Here is a 22,420-nt window from a genome sequence, read left to right on the forward strand (position 1 = left end):
GCACTGTCGTGGTGATTCACTAGCACATATATTCGGTCGTGGGCAGGTAAGGCGCAACATGGCAGTACAGTAAGGATGGTAAGGTGATATGGATAATGCGTCTGGTCCGAGATCAGTCGTACTTCGTGCGGTTCATCGATATACTGGGCTACAAACTAGAGTCGAGTAGCATCAAGCAGTGACGCTTTGTATGCTATCCGGAAAGCTTCGGACGGGGGGGACAGAAGAATTTGGAGAGCGAGCTCCGATCGTGCTCGATGGGGTGGGGCTAGCAAACGCTGGCGGGCCGTTCGGATCATCGCGAGGGAAGAATGTGGAAGGAGGCCTGGGCGAAGATTCGGACCTGTTGGAGAAGAAGCTAGGGGAAGCGGCGTCGGTTGCAACGGGAAGCACACCACCTCGACTTCCGGTGCGCTTGGCTACGGGCATCGAGGTGATCTGAGAAGACAGGGAGCCGCTAGAGGAAGATGCAGAGGTAACGCCTGCCGGGAACGATGCGGGCATGCCGAAATTGCTAAAGGAGGTCGCGTCCAACACCGAGGCTGTGGCCATCAGGCTCAATGGGCGCAGTTTGCTGCTCTTTGTCCCACCTCCACTGGCGCTTGACCAGTCTGTCGCGGGGCTGTTGCTTGCGCGTGATCCGTGCAGATGCGCAGGCTCGGGAAGAGACGGCACTGGTGGCGGTCCTGAAGGCTTCATCGTCGATGCCGACGTGCTCGTAGTCAGCGGGTCTTGTGGTGTGAGTGGTGGTGTCAAGGGCGCGACCAGGGTGTTGGTAGGCAAAGCGCTGCTCGACACTGCGACACTGAGATGATATGGTTTACGAGATGACAACGACGATTGAGACGGGGGCATCGACGTGGCAACATTGCGGAGTGCCAAGCTGGTGGAGGCATTCTTGCGATCCAGCGCAGCATTCTGCTGCACCCGTTGCAAAAGACGTGCACGGTGATGCTGTGCATCTTCGAGCGCCTCTCCAATAGCGTCCGTTCCACCTGTCACACAAGAGCTGGTGATGGATATGGTGTCTGCATTATAATCGGAACGAGGGCTCGCGAGAAGGGCGCTCTGTCGCGATGTCGTATTCTGCTGAGGACTGGAGCTCCATGTCGCGCCGTTGGTCGCAGTGCGTGGCGAGAGCGCTGACGATGACATGTTTGGTGAAGTGGCCGAGACCGGCGTAGCGGCGACAAGACTGGGACGGCGCGAGAGCGAGTCCGAGAAGCGTGATTGAAAGGTAGCCAGGGGGCTCATGCGGCCCGTACTAGGATGCTCTGCAGCTAAACTAACACTCAGCTCCGACGGAGAGATCGCTGGAAGTGGTCTTTGAATGCCAGTAATTCCCTGCTCTGCCTCCCACTTAGCCGGCTGCATGATGGGCGACGCCGTTGAAATGACTTCGCTTTCTGGCCTGGCCCGGGACGTGCTAGAGGTGCGCCCGGAGTGGACACTGGACCTGGATACTGCAAGCTCATCAATGCCCAAGCCCGCCCGTTCGAGCACGTTCGCGTCGTGGCGTGAAAAGCTGGATCTCTGCTGAGCTCTCGTCCGATTCAGACTTTCGATGGAGGGACGGAGCATGAAGGAGACCGCGGCTGCTCGAGCATCCGGGGAGTCGCTCGTCGATACAGCCCACTCTTCGCGAGTGTAGGGGCTGCTATTTGCTGGTGAGAAGTCGGGCTTGGGCGAGAGTTTCGGAGTGCAGACCACGGCGCTGCTTAGCCTTGCTTCCTCCTGCGCTCTTGCTTGCTGCTCCATCACCTTGCTGATGCTTGGAGCGACATTGATGCTCTCACGAGGTTGAGGAGGTGGGCAACTGGAAGGTGCTCGGCCTCGCTTGAGACGCGCAACCAAGGAACTGCCAAAGGATTGCTTTTCATTGGCTGGACTCGTTGGTAGGAAGCCTTCATTTCCAAGCTGAGCCAAGAGCGGACTAGCAGGGGGCGAGATGGAGCTGCTAAAGCTAGAACGAGAAGCACTTGCCTCGCCAGAATGGTGAACTTTCAGAGCATTGACGTCGACTGAGCTCGACGAAGCAGCGGATGCTTCCGTGGGCTCGTCGGGGAAGAATGCCCGATGATACGGCGTCATGAAGGGTACCATGTTCGGCAGAGCGCTGGGTTGCGGGGCGCTGATACTGGTTCTACTGCGTGTATCCAAGCTCGATCGAGCATCGTCGCTGTTGGAGATGATGATCGCTGATGGCCTCTTCGCAGATAAATTGACAGGCTCCGGGTCTTCGCAAATCAGCGGCAAAGGTTTCCGAGGGTCAGCTGCAGGTACAGGTACACGTCGAGGACCTCCGGACGGTGCGATCTTGGAGATGGCAACGCTCTTGGCCGCTTGTGTTACGACTGCACCGTTCAGATCGTTCTCCTCATCGGAATCCGAGCTTGCTGAGTGCGTCGAGCTCGGGGGAGTGCTGTAGAACGTATTTGCATGCGCGGTGGTGCTTCCGCTGATGTCTTCGCTCGGTCTGGTCTCGACGCTGGAAAGCGTAGCAGAGTTGTCAGATTCGGATCGCGCGATTGTCGCTACACCACCCATGGTGGGTACCACCGTCAGGCTCGCATCGACGAGACTTCCCTCGCTGCCGCTCGCATTTGAGCCGTGCCAGACAGATGATCGAGCTTCTGAAAAGATGGCAGCGCCTAGGGAGAGGCTTGACTTGCTGCTGCTGCTCTTGCCAAGGCCGAGACTTAATGGTCGGAAGGCTCCAGGCACGTGCGCCACGCTAGAGCTACCATTCGAGGTCAAGGATGGCAGCTTTGTCATGGGCAGGCCGATAGCAGACACACCTTGTCCTGCAGCAGATCGAGCATAATTGCCCTGGTGCGGACCACGGACGCCAAATTGGGATGTGGAGAGCGAAGGGAGAGGCGGAAGAGCTTCCGGGTTGGAGTCGTGACGGAAAGTTCTGTTAGATTCGCCCGCGGACATGTAGACACTGCTTCCCGTAGACGTGGTTCCACCGCGAGACGTGCGCGAGTCGATCGAGGGCCTGAATGGTGCTTCTGCCATTGGTGTCAGACTCATGTCTGAACGGCTTGGCATCGGTGGGAGAGCATCTCTAGATGGCGCGAGGCTGGTCATTGACATGACAGGCGGCTTGCTTGAATCAAAGTGCCCGGTGATCTGTTGGAAAATGACGGATGTGCGGCTGCGAGACAGGGCGCTGGACGCTGCTACAGATGTGCGGGACGGCTGTCTCGCAGCTTCCATGTCTGGAGACGAGCGGGTGTTGCGACCAGAGAATGCATTCTGCAGCGTGGTCGCAAGCCACATTGACCGTTCGATCTCAAAGTCCAGCTCATCTTCGAGGTCCAGCTTGATACCACCCTTTGCGATGCCGCCTTCCGGGCTCTCGCGCTTCTCGAGATCCGCCGCAAGGGCCAAGACTGGAGTGTAGCTGCCCTCGTCGGCTCGATTCTGCTCCCCGAGTGCCTGCGCGCCAGGTTCACGGTCAAATTCGGCGTCGGAAGAGATGTCCAGTGCAGGGCGAGGTAGCGTGGGCAGGTCGCCCAGCGAACGTATGAGCGTGCTAGGAATGGCGACCCTGTTGACTCGTGCTGTCCGCATATGTGCGGGCACCTCTCCCATCTGATTCTTGACAATGGCGATAGGCAGCTCGGGCAGAGCGGGCGGAGGGCTCTCCGTGTCTCTACGGCGCGGTGCGCTGTGTGAGCGTCGGCGTGTCCCTGCGGACGAGCTGGCCGGCATAGGACCCGAGCTGCCGCCGGAGCTGGTACTGGTAGAGTATCCTCCCAAATCCCACCGACTGCTGTCTGGCCCATGCACCGAGGGACCAAGTGGCTCTACAACAGCCATCGGTCTGACCCCACGCGTTCCAATCACCCTTCGCTGGTTCTCTGAGATGTCCTTGAGATCCACGCCGTTGGCTACGGCATGACGAGGCGCAAACTTTAGTGTCGGCGCGCTAACATTCAACTTGCTCTTGGTAGTGCCACGTGCTAATCTTCGCTTGCGGTACTGAATGAGAACGTAGCCTCCCAGGCCAAGCGCAACTATCAAGGCTCCCAAGCCGACGGCGAGAATGGCCAAGCTGGATGTAGACGCGCCACTAAGGGTGGTATTTGACGAGGCACTGGCCGCGGTGCCTGCCGTGGCTGACCGACGAGAGAGGGGATGAATGGAGTAGACATTGTCGAAGAAGTGCTTGGCGTCGAGGAGCCATAACGGCCCGTTTGGTTGGACCATCGGAAGTTCACTGCGAGCGCGATCGGGTTGTCTGACTGTTGAGCCAGTCTGGGCGTAGAAGACCTGGATTTGTGTGGATATAGCAGACTTACAATGCATAAAAGTCGTCGGGGGGATACTGCGCTTGTGAAGAGTTGAAAGAGTGTCGTGACTTGGTCGATCGTGATATGAGTTTGAGCAAGCGGCGACGTCGGTCGAGGTGATTGGCTTCGTCGATCTGCGGCTAAGAGGATATGGATGAGAAGAAGAGACCGGATGAGTTGGGCAAGAGCAGTGAGCACCAAGGGACAACGAAGAAGACCGAATGCGATCGAGAGGGCGGAGAAGGTGGTGAGAGAGTAGGTCAGGAAATGGTGTGGGCATGGATAAAGACGATGGTGATCCTCGACCTCGTGTATGTGCGCAAATAACAGACTCTCGGCGCTTGCTAAAGGGTGCGAGACGGCAAGAGCATTGACGATTGCCGATGCTGAGTGTCTAGTGTGCATGCTACTGCATTGTAGCGCATTCAAGCATTGTTCGCATCTTGTTCGAGTCGAGCGAGATCATCAACATGCCTGCTGAAGGTAGACCGGTAGGGTCAGCGGTCAAGGCGTCACAGGTGAAGAGGCTCTCTCACTACCGCTGCTCGCCTCGACGGGCGACGGCACCTCATCCAGATCTTGTTTGTCCTCGTGCAGTCTGCATACCAACGCCGTCCCGAGTCCAAGATTTGCTTTCGGACAGCCGGAGGCGGGGAGCGGCGTGCCTAGTTCGCATCTTGTCTCAAGAACGCATCAGTGGACCTCATCATGCTTCGGTGACTACGCGATCGACAGACAGCTTTTGGCTGACCATCATGCGGCAGCTCGCGCTTGGCGGTACGCGGTCGACTGCAGGGAGGTGGTCTCTCGGCGCTGGCGAACGGTAGACCGACACCTCGGCACGGTCACGGTCGATGAGTGCGAGCGAAAGAAGCTGTTGTGGTGCTCGTGACTGTGCTGGCCGTTTCAAGTGGCGTTCCGAACGGGTCTGCCTGTCGTGCAAAGGCAATCATGAGTTCAAAATTGCCTGCGGGCTGGGGCTGCGTATCTGCATGGGTGCGCCTGGCTCCCACATCTTGCGCGTACGCCCACGAGCGAAAGCGGTGCCTGATCAACGATGGAGCGCTGTACACGATCAGATCAGCAGGCCGTAAGCGTCAAGCGAATGATGGGCATCATGCACGCCGGTGGGTGATGATCGTCGACGCCCAGCAGGTGAAGCCGTCGTCCGTTAGACGCGTGATGCGTCTCCAGCCTCGCCCCCTTGCTTGAGGCGCGCTGCAAACATACAAGCGTGGCGCGCCGCACCCGCGAGAACAACACTGTGACTCGCGACGGCAGCAGCACGCGCGGCAAACGCAGCCAACTCTTGACTATTCTCGACTTTTATCGGACTTCGGGGCCGGATTCGCCGCGCAACAATCAAATCGCCCTCCACATGCAACGATCGGCCGGGCGGCATCCGGGGCTTATTCTTAATTGCACGCAGTCAACATTCACAATGAATTCAAGATGCTGCATGGGCACAAACTCGTCAATTCCTCGCAATTATCAGCCAGTGGATCGCAATGGATCACCTTTGTAGAGTGGAGGCGTGTGCGAGAGAGAGCGGCGCCAGGAAGTCAACGGTGTGAGCTCAAGCTTCCTCTTCTGAGGTCTTGTCGCGTTCGACAGCGGAGGGTCGAGGGGAGGGTGTCAGCTGACGTTTAGTCCTCATCGCTCTTGCAACGCATACAATGGGGCCTTGCGGGCACAAGGTGAATACATTAAGCCCATCTGTCACGTTCTCAACCATCGCAGCCCCCATCCGTTTCCAGCAAAGATCTTTCCGAGCCTCACCCTCGTCGGCTGAACTTGGCCATTCCTCATCGCAAATCATTCGAAGCGATCACCTCCTCTTGACCCACCAAGAACATCTCACAATGTCATCTCAAACCCGAGTCAAAGTCGTTTTCGGCGCCATGACATTCGGCGCCGCGGGTCAAGAACAAGCGCGGGTGCACGGCCTCCAGGACCAACAAGCCATTCTCGACGTCTTCGCAAAGCACGGACACAAGGAGGTGGACACTGCGCGCGTGTATGGCAACGGCACCAGCGAGGAGAACCTGGGTCGATTGAAGGCTTCTTCCCATTTTCAAATCGCTACGAAAAACTTTCCTTCCAGACGTCGACCTTTGCACAAGGATGGCGCAGCTTACGACCACACGGCGCCAGAGGTGTGAGCGCAGCAGTCGCGGAGCAGCGATGTCAAAGTGTGCTAGCGGGGCAGTCACGTGAATGCTGACAGCCCATACCTTTCCTCTGACGCCCCGATCACTCAGCCATCGTTGCCTGGCAGACTCGCTCAAAGCTCTTCAAACAGATTGTGTCGACCTATACTACCTGCACAGTCCAGACCGCGATGTTCCCTTCGCCGAGACGCTAGGTGCGTTGAACGAAGAGTACAAAGCGGGCAAATTCAAAAGGCTCGGTATCTCCAACTACACCGCGCAAGAGGTCGAGGAGATCATTGCCATTTGCGAAAAGAATGGGTTCGTCAAGCCCAGCGTGTACCAGGTGAGTGATGCGCCTCGCATGTTTACCCTTGCTGACGTGTGAAGAACGCTTCAATCTGACTCTCTATTTCTATTCGCAGGGCATCTACAACTCTGTTGTTCGTTCGCCAGAACAGCCGCTATTCCCTGTGTTGCGCAAGCATGGTATTGCCTGTGAGTATGTCGTGGCAGCTGCCAACGCACAATCTGATTGTGACAAGCATGAGCGCCTATCGCTTTGATGTTGTACAGTCTACGCTTTCAATCCACTGGGCGGTGGGCTCTACACTGGAAACCTGAAGTGGGAGGACAGCGATGACAAAGAGAGTCAGGAGCACAAGATCGAAAAGGGGTCTCGCTTCGATGCCAACACCAAGCAGGGAGAGATGTACCGGAAGCGATACTTCAAGAAGCCCTTCTTTGATGCGTTGGAAGTTCTGCGACCCGCCGCGGACAAGCACAACTTTTCCTTGGCCGAGGTGGCCCTGCGCTGGATGCAGCACCACTCCAAGCTGACGCCCGACCATGGAGACGCAATGTGAGTCCAGATCGATGCTGGTCTTCATTCTTCAGACGCAGGAACCCGTGCTGACCTGGCTTAATGTTCGTTCGACATGCACCTCCAGCATCATTGGCGCGTCGAGCTTGAAGCATATCGAGCAGAATCTGCTCGACTTTGAGAAGGGTCCTCTGCCTCAAGATGTGCTGGATGCCGTGGAGAAGGCAAACCAGCTCGTGTCTGAAGTTACTCCTCCATACCATCACTAGGCGAGGAGCTAGTCTCGTCTGCATCCATCTGATATTACCTGAGAGCATCTTTATGCCAAGAAGCAACGCAACGTGCAATTCATGCAGCTGTTGACAAAGTGTTCGTCTCCGTCGCTTGTTGTATTTGAGCATGGTCCCTCTTGACGCCCAAGTCGGGGAAGACTTCGTTCCATCGCTTCTGATACGGGCTCTCTTGCTGGGACTGAGCAGGCAGCGGCACGCCCACAAGCGTACGAGTGTAGCCAATGACTGTCCTAAACATCTGTGTAGGCTCATCTTTGCGTTCCGCAGGCGTTCGCAGACCGGATCTTGAACCTGCATTTGCGCCTGTGTCATCAGGGTCTTCTTCGTCTTTAGAGCTAGCATTGCGAGCTACTTGACGCTTCAAAAGGCGATTGATGGTCTGGGAACGTACGGTGCAGAACAATTGGTTCAGCTTCTACAGCGCTACATCACACGAGTTCGTGAGTGGGGCCGTCACTGACCTCAATCTTTTCATCCTCGAGCTTCCGCTCGCTCTGATTCTTTCTTCTGCGATTGATCTCGCTCTTTCGGAGCGCTTCCTCTGCTTCAGTTCTTCTTTTTCTCAAAGGATGATTCTCATCCTCTGCCAACGTGGCATTGTATCGGACGAAGACGTTTGTGAGCGCTCTCCCAACGCAGCAAGGCATATTGCCGACAGACTACTTACCCATCGGCAAGCTCATCAATTCTTCTGCAGGCTCCCCGCCGAGTTCAGGAGGAGGAGTCCAGCTTCCTTCTCGGCCTTCCGCCCCGGCCTCCGCTTGCGCTGCTTTTTGGGCATTCGCTCTGGCCAGCTGGCGGGCGGTCTTTGGGAGTCCGTCGCCCAAGCCTGCGATGGAGGTATCAAAGTCGGACTCCGATCCTGACTCTGCATCTGTCGAAGCGCATGAATGGAGGTGTAAGCATAGGCTGAAGGTAGACGCTAGTGGAGCTTTGGCTAGATCGTTCAGACGTGTACTTACCACGCTTGCGCTTCTTGGGATCCGCTTCTTTGCCAGCTTTGAAACGCAGCTTGGAGCCTCCACTGCTGCTGCTCGACGATTTCGTCTTGGGTTTGGCACCGCTTGAGGCCGTGCTTGCGGGTCTGGAGGGGCTCATCTTGAGTCTAATGCGGAGAGCCTTACTTGCACCGCTTTGCTGCACATCCTGCTTGGAAGCATCCGCTTTGGACTTGGATTGGCGTGAAGGGACAGGGCTGTCCGCCGCCATGTCATCCTCTAATTCGTCTTCCTCGCCGTCTTGATCCTCTTCGTCTTCCTCTTCCAACAGCACCTCCTCTTCCTCTTCTTCCTCCTCCTGCTCCTCTTCTTCCTCGTCATCATCTTCACCATAGTCACCAGAGTCGATGACAGGCTTCCGAACAGCCGCTCGAGCAGGTCTGCCGCTCTGCGTGCGAGGAGTAGGCGTATCCGCCGGAGTGCTCACCACTCTCTTCTCTCGCCGAATTGTGCGAGGACGCTGCGGAGCGGAACTCGCGGAGTCTTCGTCATCATCCGAAATCATTGCCGCCCTGCCGTTTTCTCTTGCATCGTCCTCCTCATCCGGTTCGCCGTCCTCCACTTCCATGGCCTCATCCACCTCGTCCTTGTCGTTCTCATCTCCTTCTTCTCCTTCTCCATCCACGCTCTCCTCATCCTCGGGTGGCATGGAGAGCGACGAGCCATCTGATCGTCCCTCCTCGTCGCTCATTCTGTCATTTCTGGACGCGCTGCGAGATTGTTCTCTCGCTTGCGTTGCGGACATTGTTGTTTCCCATGAGCACCGCTTTCAGCAGCAGGCGTGGGATAGCGATACGTCAGCAGCAATACGAGAGCGTTTGAGGGGATGGGGTTGTTGATTACTTTGCTGAGTCGCTTGACTCGAGAGATTGACGATGCAGCACGGCGAGCACGTCGAGAAACGTGAATGTAAATGTTGCCCGCTTTTGCCTGGCCTTGCTGCGAACCTTGAACGTCTGGAACGACGTCCTCGCAAATTCACGATTACGCGGGGTTGGATTCAAGATTCGAGCGTGCGGCACGCTTGGCACCTTCGACGATCACGTGAGTCTTATGCACAGGATCACTCACGTGAGCTCACCTTTTGCCGCCTCCCCCTTTAGCGTGCGCCGATGACGCGCAGCAGCGATGCGTGTGTGCAGCAGCAGCAGCAGCAGCAGCAGTCAGAGTGAGTGGTCGAGTGCGCTGCTCATTTGGCGCAAGCTAGGTCACACTCAGGGGCTCGAACCCGAAATTTGGGCTCGCCCGCTACAAGCGCGGTGGGCAAACGTGCGCGCGATTTCGTGCTGTACCGGAAGGAGGAGTCACGACTCACAACTTTTGACTCGCAGCATGAAGGGTGGGCCCTCGGGCGCCTTTGGTAGGATGGATGGATGGATGGAAGCGCTGCAGGCAGCAGGCGTGCATCCCACCAGAGAGGTCGACCCTGGCGTCTGGCGTCGGCGGCGGGTGGGATGACGGGCGATGGACGACGGCAATGAACGTGAAGTGAATACATTCATCGATCAGGACGAACAATCCACGCGTAGTTCCGACCTTCACCACACCCCACACCCACCCAACGTCCCCCCTTTCCCCTCTCAAGTCCTTTTACGACCCACCATCTCACGATATCTCACGAGCTTGTCACGTATCTACGACACGACATCTGACGCACCCAGAGTACTCTAACGTGCTCTTTCACGACCTGTTCAATACTCCTTGTTTAGGGAAATTGACGAAGCATTCGTTTGTGGGCCTACATTACTCAGCGGCGCGACGAGACAACCTGGAGCCTCGGCTGAGCAGCACCGCAGCATAACACTCAGCAAAGCGTCACTTTGGCAACCATGTGGTGCGTCGAGGGGCTGCGTCCACAAAATCGCAGCATCGCCCGCTGAACCGACGGACTGACCGCATTTGCGCCTTTATCGCCCTTTCCTCCGCTCACAGGTGTGACAATTGTTTGCTTAGTGAGTCCAGGATCCCAAAGCGGAGGCACTGTCCACCACAGCAGTCACTGACGGCCATGCATTCTGAACGCCTCAGTCTTCCCGTTACGTGAGTAGACGCATGTCAGGAACGCGAATAATGCGGCAGCCACGGGCCCTCGCTCATGTGGATGGAATGATGTCGAGATGGTGGGAAAGCCTGATACTCGACAAAGACGAGAGTAGCAGTGGCGATGCCTTGCGGCAGGTGGAACATGGTGGAAGCGCACGAGGACGTAGATCTCGAGCCTTGTGTCAGCCTGCACGTGGAAGATTGGACAATGGACGTGTGGACCCTAATTATATCAAGCTCGCGATAGAAAGAACAGTCGTTGGGCCATAACGGGGCTCTACGGAGTAACTGCCACACACTTGAAGAGGCATTCGTCGCTGATTTAACCTTGACGCACACCATCTGCATACAGGGGCGGGAGGTATTGCTCTCTTCGTGTTCATTGCTGTGAGTCTTCTGTAAAATGTATTCTCCTCTGGCGAGCGTGCGCTGACGCACTCAACGACTTGGTGGTGGCGGTGCAGCTATACAACTTGGCTGGCTCTATCTTGCTCTTCAACTCTGGAATGTACCTCTTCTTCAACTTCCCTGAGTGAGTCAACTAGAACGAATGGGCCAGACGAGTCTAAGCTGACTTCGCCACCATTGCGGATGCTATATAGATGGCAAATTTACGGTGGTATCGGAATGGCGATCATGTCCATCTGCATCATCTGCATCATCGGCTTCTCCAACAACTCCTACATGTTCAGCCGACTATGCTTCTTCTTGTGGCCGTTGCTGCTGATTGTCACCGCTGTTCGCGCCGGCTTTATGATCTTCCAGCTGGATCGTCAGCAGAACAAGATCATCTGGGAGTGCAACAATGGCGGGCAGTTGTGGGGCGAGTCGGTGGAAGCGGGCTACGGTTCGGCAGACTCCAAAGGCATGCCAACCGGAATGTGCTCGGCTGGATTTCACAGCCTCTACGTTGCCTTTGTGCTCAGCTTGCTGGCCGACTTCGCATTGCAGGTCTACGCCTACTTCCTCACTTGGCGGTTCAAGAGCAGAATCGAGCACTGGTACACGCGCGTCAAGACCAACAACATCTACACTGCCTAGAGCCCACACTTTGCTCGAGGTTAGTGGACGCGTACGAAGTCTGTTCCAACCGCAATGGAGCCTGTGCGCTTGCTGCATTCTGCCGCAGTCGCTTCTGGACACTTTCAACAGCCCCCTCCCATCTGTACAGCTTCTGATGCCTTTGCTTTCCACTTTGACGAAACTCGACTCGTCGCCAATACCTCTTCAGCGTCTACAAGCGCGCCTCTTGGAACCGCACTTGCGTCTATTTCGCCTTGAATCGGATCGTATCAAACTTTCGTCTGATAATATCGTCCCTTTGAATGTTGCGCGATTCAATTCCTGATCAGTGAGAGACGTTTCTGGCTACGACAATCCTTCCCGTGCCGTGCGGGCTGCAATGTCCAACAAGCACACCTGAGTCGAACTTTACCCCCTTCGGCTTCGCGGTCATCGACAGAAAAGGCTCACGCCTGCGTCGAAGTCCCTTTCACACCCTGCTCTGTTCACGGCCAGAGGAAAGGCAAAATTTCGACGAGGCAAGTTAAAACTCTTCGCTCATGTGAGTCAAGCGGCCGATCAACTGCCCCAGACGTCCAAATCTGTCCCGGTTTGTTTTCCCTTTCCCTATTATCTCGCCATGCAGAATGCCCGCTGACGCCTCGGCAAAAGCCAAATGCGAGGTGACTAGCCTCCCTTTTGCCCTGCTTCGTTGTGACTGTGAAGCACGCCATGGCGAACGAGAGCGAGGAGCATCAATTGGAAGCCTGATCGGATTTGATTGAAGAGGGAATCGCTTTCTGCATTTGCAACTGCTACGTCGTCTTTGTCCTTCGCCCACGTCTTCCTCCCTTTGCTCGTCCTCCGTTCTCACCAAACGACCAAGCATGATAACGTCGAGCCTGGCATCTCAGCTCTCCACTGTATGCGTGTTCCTTGTCGCATGCGCAACGGAAAGCCGAATCCTATTCTTCGTCTTCGTTGAGCGCGCCATTCATTGATCTAGCGCAAGAGCTTGCCGATGTAGTGAAAGATGTAGGGAGCTATGTGGGGTGAATTTGTCGCCTGCTCAGCTACCTCCATGCCCAGAATCCGAGGGCGGCATCACATCACGTCGAGAACACTCACTGGCATAGAGGCCGGCGGCGTATGTGACGAAGCTTTTGAGGGTTGCATGCGCACGCGCTCTCATTGCTGCCACTTCCAGCGCGCTTGGTGGGGGTGGAGGACCTGGACGAAGCAAGATTGAATGTCATGAGCATAGTCCAAGTGCGGGTGGAAACGTGGAGTAATGCAAATATGACTGCGCCACAAGCGTGCTCATTTGACCATGAACGTACCTCCGAACATGTTGTTCTATTTCGCTATTCGTTCGAGACTGATGAAATCACCAGGATGCTGATAGCTGATAGCCTTGTATATGGTGGAGATGATGGAAAGGTGAGCAACGGCAGACCTTGTGCGGATCGGCCTGAGCAAGTGGAGCCCCTCCTTCGCTGCGTCGGCCCCAAATTTGGCGTCGGACGACGGACGAGAACCGGTGCGAGTCACGTGGTACGAATCTGGCAATCAGAATTTGAATTCAAGATTTTGACTATGACTGAAGACTTGCGACTCAAGACCCAAGACTCAAGCAAGACTCATGCATCTGACTCGTAACTCAACTTCCTTTTGACGCACGACGCGCTTTCGCACAAAACTCTCTTGGTCGTCAAACGTCGAGGCTCAGTAAAGCTCAATTTTGAATGGAAGGACCAACCTCACAAGCGCTGCTTACGCCCAAGCCACCGGCAACCTGTACCGTCAGCGATCTGCGCCACTCTTCAGAGGCGATGTGAATCCCTCGCTTTCACATTCTCTCTCTTGCATAAGAAATCTGATGAGACTCGAGAGTCAAGACTGTCCAAGGGGAGCGATCAAAAACACTTTCACGCGAACCATGAAGCCAATTGAAGAATTGAAATTCAATGTTGAACCTGAATCTTGAATGTGAATTTTGAACGCCTCGATCCCGCCGTCTCAAGGAGCGCTCAAACCATCTCGATTTGTTCCAAGTCTGCGCGCAAAGAGCTCCCCGCTGCTGCAGCATCAGCTTGATGAGGCCTTGATCTCCTCGCATCTGCATTCAGATTGCGACAGCCACCGCGGTAGCTGACTCGGGAAGAATTCACCCTCCGGCGCCCGCGAGAGCGCATGGATTGGTTCGCAGCCAAGAAAGAGGCACGAGTCTCGAGCAACCGTGAATAGCCCAGCCCAGCCCAAGTTGCCATGCGAATCCTTGACATGCATCGCCAAAGCGACGCTGTTCAGGAGAGTATTCACGATTGACATGCAAGACTGAAATTGGGCGTCTTGAGCAGTCACGAGTCTTTTTAGTTTTGAGCTTAGAAGCTGTCGACCTGCCGAGCATGCATGCATGCCATGGCTGTTCCCTGGCATGTATACAGCACCTACATACCTGACTTGTCTCGTCGATGCACCTGATTCTCATGAGTCTCACGAGCGCGCATCCAGCAGCAATGCTGCTGCATGCCATGGTGTTTCCCGCGGCGCAGGCTGAACAAGGATTACATGCATGTAGAGCATTTCAACCATGCACCTCCTGTGTCCACGTCGTGCAGCAAAAGCCCATGCAGCACCCCTTACGAGCTCTCTTCTGGGGCCGAACGCGCCTCCGCGTCGCGTCGGCATCAGCTTCTGCTGCTTTTACCAGCACTGAGCAGATGCACGCTTATTGCGCCCTATCGGCGGTCAGCCGTGTTGCATTCAATTTCTGATTAATCGCGCTACCTTCGATTCAAAGGTGCAAAATCGATTGTAACAAGTCGTGAATGACACTTTTGGTTCCCTGATGGCTGCCGTGATGCCGCTCGTTTCCTGCACATCTCCTCTCTGCCTTGCGATAGCCGCTGCTGCGTGGAAATCTTGCGCGCTAGCGCCTGTCGCGAATTGGAACCAATGAAGGCAGACAGCAGGTCACCACAACAATGAACGGCCGTGCAGTGCGAAATGAATTCAAGATTGAATGATTGAATGACCGACCGTTGCAGCTCGGTCTTGATGGTCTGAGAAACAGGTTGATGCTGCATTTCGCACGCGTTCGTGTTTCGTCACTCCTTCCATCTTCCACCGCTTCGCTGTCAGCTTTCACCATCTCTTCGTTGTGTCTTACCTCCTCTCTCAGCTCCACACTGCGCGCAACAGAGCGTCGCGACTAGCGACATCATCACACTCCCAGGGCAACTCTTCGTCGCGCAGGGCCGTCTCCTATTGCCATTTTGGTCTTTTCGACCCGCCCCCTCCCTTCGCTCTTCTGCCACAGCATCTCGACTGCCTCGCATTTAGAACACCATGTCGTACGCCAGACCGCCTGAGCAGCCTTATGCTCACTCCAATGCGTCCCAGTACGAGCAAGCCAGCGCCTACTATCAGCAGCAGCAACATGGCTCTGATGGCTACGGCCACGGCTCTCAGGGAACATACGGTCACTCGCAAGGCGGCTACGGTGGAGGCGTATCTGGAGGCAGCTATGGAGGAGGCTACAAGTACGATGATCAGCAATCCAGCATGTTTGCTCCTTCCGAGGCGCACCACTACGGCCAGTCCAGCGCTGCGCTCAACACTCCTTACAGCGACTTTCCTCCCACACCCGGTCAACCTCGCGCAAATGCAGGTGAGTACGACTTGTTCGCAGCATAGACGACTGGGATGGTGCACGTGGACAAGAAGAGAGCCAGCTTCAGTGGAGAGTGGTGGTGTCATCTCTAGGGCAAGGCTCAAAGTCAGCCTGGAATTCGACCCAGCCTATCGGCTTTGGGAATCGAAGCCCAGCGCTTCGAGGTCATTCTGGCCGCTGCTCTGGCTCCAAAGATGAGATAAATCTTGTACCCAGGCGACCGGAGCGGATCATCTACAGCGCCCTATGCTTGACCGCTTGAGCAGCGTGGCCATATGCTCTCAATCCATCAACGGAAGCATTTAGGCTTGGCCCGCCGACTTCATGTGCAGAGCCAAGCTTTTCAGCGGCCGCGCAAGTCCGCCGATTCAGAGGCAAGATGGTGCCGCGATTGGCCTCTGTGCTGGTCAGATAAGCACATCGTTCGCTAGTCAGGTGTGGGTCGACGGGCCTCACACTCTTAGGCGAGTCCCTTCAACCCTGATCACCCTTCGGATGTTCGCTGGGCGGGACTGGGTGGCCAAGTTTGCCACATGTCGCCTGATTTTATTCAGATTCGGTTTCAAATCGCAAAGTTTGGCGGCCGGCCGGCGTGACAGGGCAGCCCCTGTCGGGCGCACGCACGCTGTGCCGAGCCATGCAGGCGCGCAGCGTCGAATGCATCATGCGCGATGCAGACCGCGCGGCTGGGCGCGACACCCACGCCGCGGCGCTTCTAGCAGCTGCACCTGCAGTGCATGCATGCCCGTGATCCGAGCGGGTCTTGAACTTCCGCTCGTCTCATGCACGACTTGGTCATGCAAAGCCACGGAGCTGCAGGGACTGGCACCTGCCAAGGCATTGCGACAGTCTGCTCGCAAAGGGCAAGGTTGATGGCGACGGAGTTCTCCTCCGTTCGCGGCCTTCCAGTTCAACGGGCTGGCACCAGCGGCACGGCCTTTGCAAGGTCGTCATCGCATCGCATGACCTTGAACCCTTTTCAGTAGGCGAGCATATACAGCACCTCATCAAGGGCGCCGGCAACCTGACTGCTGGCGGGAAATGTCAGCAGAGCATGCTTGGGGAGGTTGGTGGGCCAATTCGAGATTCGCTGAGGATAGGCCGCCTCATTGTGCCTGCCGTTCGGCCGTTCGACATGTTCGGCTCATCGAGAATGTGCGGAGTATAGTTGCTTGGCCCAAAACGATTGCGCGCCTGTCTTTTGGCAGCTCTTGTGGGATGTACAGCCTCGCAAACTCCTTTTCACTCGGGTTGCCCACAGCAATCTTCTTCACCGTATCTCCATTGTAGCCCGCCCTACCTTATCGAGATCACAATGGCTCACGAAGACGATTCCCTCCTCCCGCAATCGCGCGGCGCTCCAGCCTCTGCCGCAGCCCAAAAATACTCGTACGCACCGCAGAAGAAGGGTGTGAGCAAATGGATCAAGATCGGTATTCCGCTCCTGCTCCTCATCATTGCTGGTGCTGTTCTCGGCGGCATCTTCGGTTCGCGCGCTGCCAATAAGGATAGTTCGGCGAGCTCTTCCAAGTCTGGATGGACTGATTCTACCAGCGGCGACAAGCCCTCCTTCGTCGGCAGCGATGTTCTGCAAAGAGCCAGTGCTGCTGCCGCCAGTGGCAACGTGGACGACCTTCAATATCACGGTACCGATGCGTATGGTAATCCCTCCTTCAAGAGCAGCGCCACTCAGGGCTCTCCCTCGGCGTCGAACGGCTACCAGGTTGACTCCTTCAATGGCGGCTCCCTTCAAAATCTGCGCTCTCATCCTCGTATCATGACCACCCAGCAACAATGGCAAGACCTCCCCGGCAAGATCAGCAAGGATGCTTACCTGACCGTCTGGAACGACACGATTTTCAAGAACGCCACCGCGTGGTTCCCTATTCCTCCTACCAACTACAGCATTGACGGTGGTTTCACAGGAAGTGGTATCCTTGACCCTGCTCGTGAGCTTCAGCAGCGCGTCAAGACTTTTGCCTACGCATACCACATGAGTGGCGGCGACACCAAGTGGCGTGACCGCGCTTGGTCCGAGCTGAACACGGCTGCAGGCAACAATCCTCAATACCCTTGGGGTGAAGGCGCCCCCGATGGCTCGATTTGGAATGCCAACCACTTCTTGGATCTTGCTGAGGCCACTACTGCATTTGCCATCGGTTACGACTGGCTCTACGATGCTTGGACGGACGACCAAAGAGCCACTCTCCGCAACGCGATAGCAACCAATGGCCTCGTCTTCGGTAACAATGCTTACACTGGACAGAACGATGGCGGTAACTACGGTTGGTGGCATTTGCCCGCGAATGGATTCGGCAATTGGAATTGCGTTTCTAACTCTGGCTTGCTGCTTGGAGCTCTTGCCATTGCTGGCGACGATGGTGGCAACACTACGATCTCGACCTTGGTGTCCCAGACTTTCAACAATGTGCTCGACAACATGAAGCAGAATTGCATGCAGGGTGTATACTCGGATGGAACTTGGAGCGAGACGCCCAACTACTGGTATTTCGGTACCAATGCTCAGGCTCGTGCAGTCTCAGCCCTGACTACTGCTACAGGAAGCGATCAGGGCTTGATGGCTGCCAACAACAACTGGTCCAAGACGGGTTACTTCCACATGTACGTCTCGGGCATGGCTTCCATGTTCTTCTACGGTGACAATGGACCCAACAAATTCTCGACCAATGCCAACGGCATGTTCCTGTGGGGCGCCTTGTCAAACAATCCTCTCTACGCCCTCTTCCAACGCGACCGCGCAGATGCAGCTGATCCGCTCAGCATGTTCTGGTACGATCCGTCCACCAAGGGAGCATTCTGGAACGGCCTGGACCTTGACAGGTACTTTGACGACGGACGCGGTTCTTGGGCTTCGATGCGCTCTTCGTGGACTGACTTTACTGGCATGTATGCGGCCATCAAGTCGTCCAATTTGACTGGACACCAGACTCATGGAGATCTCGATGCTGGTACTTTTGTCATCGACGCACTTGGCACCAGATGGGCCGGTGAGCTTGGCAATGGCAACTACCTCTCCACCGACTACTTCAGGGAGGAGGTGCCTACCGCACTGCGTTGGGGGTACTACAAGAAGGCCACTCAGGGTCAGAATACGCTGGTGATCAATGACCAGAACCAGATGCCAGATTGCCAACCCATCAACAAGTTTGAGACTACTGGTGCCAAGCAGTCCAACAGCGTCAGCTACACGCCGGGCACCAACGATGTCGCATACTTTTCCACGGACATGAGCTCTGCATACAACAACTCCGGCTCAGCATTCCCGGCTAACACCGTCAAGCGAGGAATCCGGATGCTCAACGGCAGACGGCAAGTCCTGGTCCAGGATGACATTGGCGCGAACGGCGGCATCCAAAAGATCCAGTGGCGCGTTCAGACCAATGCGACTATCACGTTGTCCGCTGATCGCCGCACCGCAACTCTCACCTTGGAGAACGCTACTGACCCCAACGCATGGGGAGGCAACACTGTCGCTGGACCTGCTCCGCTCATCGCCCGCTTCGACAAGCAGACGATGATCGTCAAAATTCTTTCGCCTGCCACCGCCACTTTCGGCGTCACTTCGTTCAGTGGCAACCCGGAGCAAAAGCCCACGCGTATCTACGGCACAGATCCAAACACTACACCCGGAGAGCAAGGTGATCAGCCCATGCCCGGGAGATCCGTTCTGACAATCACTCTGGATGGCGGTGATGCTCAGTCGATCCAGGTCTTGTGGCAGCCTCAGTGGTCGAACTTGAACGATGCTGACAATAAGGAGCCACCCAATGTCCCCATCGACAACTGGAGCCTGACAAGTCACAACTAGATCATTATAAGGTGCCGTGGCCGAACAATCAAGTCTCTTACCCAAGCAAGCCCCTGGCGCTGGCCGCATTTCAATCATCTCACAGATCCGCATTCGCAGTGGGCGGCGAGCCTTTTCCAGGCCGCATTGCCGATCCGATCGCATCCATTCACTCATTCAATCACTCGCTGTGGTCTACTTCAACCACTACGGACATTTTTCTCCCACCTCCACCCTCGTGACTGTCTTGCCAATGTGTCGCGCGTGCCAATCCTCGCGATTCCGAAGTCTTCCCCAGCGCCGCCGCCATATCTCCATTTCAGGCCCATTCTCGTATTCGAGAAAGTAATTCTAGCTTCTACCTCGCCTGTGCTTTTGCGTGCCCTCTTTAGCTGCACGAGTCGATCGAGAATCAATGAATGTCATTATTTCTGCTGCGGATGATCCTTGATTTTGCGCTAGCTGCCGTGGTGGTGATGAAGCGTCTCGAATTGCGTGCAAGTGCGCCGCATGTTGGGGCCGGTCACGTGCCCCTCCACCTGCCCCCCCGTCCTGGTTGAGTCAGCTCGACAAGCAGCCGAGTCAGATCGCAAGTTGACACCAGCAGCTAGCATGTGACAAGGCGCTCGCTCACTTCATCAATCACAATCACTGCCTCACTGTTGCCCACGGGACATCTCGATTCTCAAAACAATCCAAGGAAGCGTGCAAAGAGCGCTCATACAGCATCACTGTAGAGTGCCTAGTCCGCCAAAAGGGCGCCCGAGATTGGCTACCCACGTCCCTCCTCCTTGTCCGGCCAGGAACGACCTTCGCAATCGCCGGTGTTGCACGCCCGATTACGTTATCCTCATTCGCGATCTGCGAGTCAGCAAACGCAATCGAAGGGCGCCACATTTTGAAAGCGCGCAATCCTCATCCCTCGACCCCTCCGCGCATTCGCTCCATAAGGACAGGTGACCCTTGTGTGCGCGGACCATGTCGTTTCAACAAAGGGTGACGCCCATCTTGTTGGCAACGCTGGTAGGCGTAGTATCGGGCGCGTACCTCTTCGGACCACCCCTGCAACAATTCAAAGTCGACTCTAGAGGCACTTTTGATCCTGATATCGCTAATGCTGCTGCTCACGGCGGTGCGGGAGGTGCGGTAGCGGATCCGAAAGAGATGGACAAGGGTGTGTTTAACAAGGGTGAGTGGAGTTTAGCAGCGAGTTGGTGGAGTTGGTGGTGCTAGCAAAGATGGAGCGCGCCTCTGGAAAGAAAAGGGTGCGGGATGAATGGAGCTCGAAAGAACTTGTCATGCTCGGTCATTGCGTAGCCACGCTGATGACCGAGCTCGGCGCGCAATAAAGTCACGAGTCTCTTCCTGTGCGAGACGCACGCACCGACGCGCACTCATCCTCTTTGCACCCGCCGTTGCTAACGCCCAAGCTCACGCTCACGCTGCCCTTACGTTCCTGTCACATATGATTTGCGTCGATTCAGATTCAAGACCGACGATCGCAGATGAAGGCAGGGCCGCACTAGTGGACGCCAAAGACCAGGCAAAGGATCTCAAGGAGCAGGTCAAAGCCAAAGCCAAAGCGACGTGATCAATGCATCGCAATGCGATGAAATCATTTCACCACGTGTCTCGAACGTCCATCTGAATGTGATTTTGCGAGCTTGAGTCTGATGAGTGGACGAACTGCAGTACGCCATCCGTCTCAATCTCTCTCACGTCTTCCACCAAAGCTTGGTCAGCACATTCAAAATGCCATGACGTGCGAAAGAATGGGCTGCCGCAGGTATCTAATCATTTGCGGCTTTGGATCGAACAGAGCCAGCCGAGTGAGCACGAGTATGAGCAGAAAGACGAGCTTCACAGCGTGGTGCTGCAAGACGATGAAGACATCACATTGCTAGGGCAGATTGATCACCATTTTACTCCTCCTCGTCGGCGTCGACACCGGCCACGTTGAAGAACTGTGAAACGCGAGAAGGAGAGAGTAGTGATCAGCACGCAAGGCCCAAAGATGTGAACCAAAAATGCGAGCCATTCAACCTTAGGCCATGTGCGAGTGCTCTAGAGCTGGTCCACACAACCCGCGATCCGCTAGGCCAGCAACGCCAGCTTTGCCAATTGACTCACCTTGATCTCAAAGCCCTGCTTGGAGGTAGCAACAACGCGGAGCCAGTCACGGAGCTGGTTGCGCTTCAGGTATCTCTTGGTGAGGTACTTGAGGTAACGCTTGGAGAAGGGAATAGTGGTGGTGACCCAAATCTTGCCTTCGCCCTCACGAGCCACCTTGACCACATCTCCAAGCTGTCCGGCCTTGCCCTCCACCTTGATGCGATCGTGAAGGTACTTCTCGAAAGTAGCAGCGTCCAGAATGCCGTCAGCAGCGGGGCCGGAGAAGTCCTGTGAGGGCAGAATAGATTTACACGTGTGAGCCCTGCCCTGGTCAACGTGCGAACATTCTGCGGCCGACCGCAATGCGCGCATGTACGCACAACAAAGTACTTCTCGCCCACGCTCTTCTTAGCGACCTTGGGTGCAGCAGGCTAGAGGTGAACAGATAGAGAGCGGGGGGAAGGCAGTGGATCAGCTAACGTGTCGCTGGGCGAGATGAAAAGCCTCGACTCGCCCCGATTGCTCACCATTTTTTTTTTTTTTTGCAAAGTTCAGTCGGTGACGTTAGAATGATGGATTCGGTGTGGAGAAGAGCCTACACGGTTGAAACCTCTGGTCCCGTTGTGCAAAGCAGAGCAGAACTTGATGCTAGGTGATTGTTTTGTGGTGTTGAATGTGAAGGCAAGGCCCGTTTGACCGAAGTCGTGACTGGTTTCTAGCTCTGCAGCATGTATGCACGGCCAAGAAGCAAGAGAAATCCGCAGGCTCTCGAGCCGCGGGAGTGCCAACCACGTGGCTTTGCCATAGCGTCCAGATTCGGCACGCTTGAAACCTGATGTCGTTTGCTCATCAGCCGTGAACGCGCCGCGTGATGGTCATGCACGCTGCAGGGTTCGTGCTGCGTGCGCCGATTCAACAATTTTGATTTCGACAGAGCCCCCCTTGACCTTTGTATCTGCATGGTCGAATTCTCGATTCATTCTGTATGTACGCGACAGTCGATCGCAATTCAAGATTTGGAGTTCCGCTCAGTAATCGCGGGGAGACAAATGAAGTGTTCAAGATTCAGTTGTGAGAGAATCGAATGTCACACATCACAATATTTGTGGTACTTGATTCAAGATTGTATTCTAATGAGCATCCAAAATCACTCAAGATCAGTACGCGCGCCGCGTGCACGCATCCACGCGCCGGGAGCACTTTTGAGCCTTGAG

At 55.8% G+C, this 22,420-nt stretch overlaps 6 protein-coding genes across 6 annotated transcripts; 3 read left to right on the forward strand and 3 right to left on the reverse strand.

Moving 5' to 3' along the window:
- Positions 1-5: 5 nt before the first annotated feature.
- IE81DRAFT_165690 (hypothetical protein) lies at positions 6-4,676 on the reverse strand. Its single transcript, XM_025510571.1, has one exon. The coding sequence runs from the start codon at positions 4,579-4,581 to the stop codon at positions 172-174; it is 4,410 nt and encodes a 1,469-aa protein (XP_025372840.1). The 5' UTR covers positions 4,582-4,676; the 3' UTR covers positions 6-171.
- Positions 4,677-6,163: 1,487 nt separating this feature from the next.
- IE81DRAFT_285338 (Aldo/keto reductase) lies at positions 6,164-7,543 on the forward strand (the record flags this gene model as incomplete). The annotated part of the gene is made up of 5 exons (XM_025511633.1): positions 6,164-6,459; positions 6,563-6,797; positions 6,877-6,949; positions 7,028-7,313; positions 7,402-7,543. The coding sequence occupies 5 exons, from the start codon at positions 6,164-6,166 to the stop codon at positions 7,541-7,543; spliced, it is 1,032 nt and encodes a 343-aa protein (XP_025372841.1).
- Positions 7,482-9,557, reverse strand: IE81DRAFT_165829 (hypothetical protein). Its single transcript, XM_025510572.1, has 4 exons — positions 8,530-9,557; positions 8,235-8,435; positions 8,029-8,150; positions 7,482-7,946 (listed from the first exon to the last, which is right to left on the reverse strand). Exons 1-4 carry the CDS (start codon positions 9,308-9,310, stop codon positions 7,623-7,625), a joined length of 1,428 nt encoding a protein of 475 aa, XP_025372842.1. The 5' UTR covers positions 9,311-9,557; the 3' UTR covers positions 7,482-7,622.
- Positions 9,558-10,300: 743 nt separating this feature from the next.
- On the forward strand, positions 10,301-11,909 carry IE81DRAFT_319982 (hypothetical protein). Its single transcript, XM_025512883.1, has 6 exons — positions 10,301-10,399; positions 10,498-10,517; positions 10,594-10,605; positions 10,961-10,995; positions 11,073-11,140; positions 11,211-11,909. Exons 1-6 carry the CDS (start codon positions 10,395-10,397, stop codon positions 11,647-11,649), a joined length of 579 nt encoding a protein of 192 aa, XP_025372843.1. The 5' UTR covers positions 10,301-10,394; the 3' UTR covers positions 11,650-11,909.
- A 2,764-nt stretch (positions 11,910-14,673) lies between these two features.
- IE81DRAFT_319985 (hypothetical protein) lies at positions 14,674-19,536 on the forward strand. Its single transcript, XM_025512884.1, has 2 exons — positions 14,674-15,283; positions 16,651-19,536. Exons 1-2 carry the CDS (start codon positions 14,962-14,964, stop codon positions 19,113-19,115), a joined length of 2,787 nt encoding a protein of 928 aa, XP_025372844.1. The 5' UTR covers positions 14,674-14,961; the 3' UTR covers positions 19,116-19,536.
- A 1,121-nt stretch (positions 19,537-20,657) lies between these two features.
- Positions 20,658-22,061, reverse strand: IE81DRAFT_319986 (ribosomal protein L22e). The gene is made up of 4 exons (XM_025512885.1): positions 21,734-22,061; positions 21,587-21,637; positions 21,225-21,494; positions 20,658-21,058 (listed from the first exon to the last, which is right to left on the reverse strand). The coding sequence occupies exons 1-4, from the start codon at positions 21,734-21,736 to the stop codon at positions 21,017-21,019; spliced, it is 366 nt and encodes a 121-aa protein (XP_025372845.1). The 5' UTR covers positions 21,737-22,061; the 3' UTR covers positions 20,658-21,016.
- Between the last annotated feature and the right edge of the window lie 359 nt (positions 22,062-22,420).

This window comes from Ceraceosorus guamensis (genome assembly GCF_003144195.1).
Source record: "Ceraceosorus guamensis strain MCA 4658 unplaced genomic scaffold IE81scaffold_4, whole genome shotgun sequence".
NCBI classification, from domain to species: Eukaryota; Fungi; Basidiomycota; class Exobasidiomycetes; order Ceraceosorales; family Ceraceosoraceae; genus Ceraceosorus; species Ceraceosorus guamensis.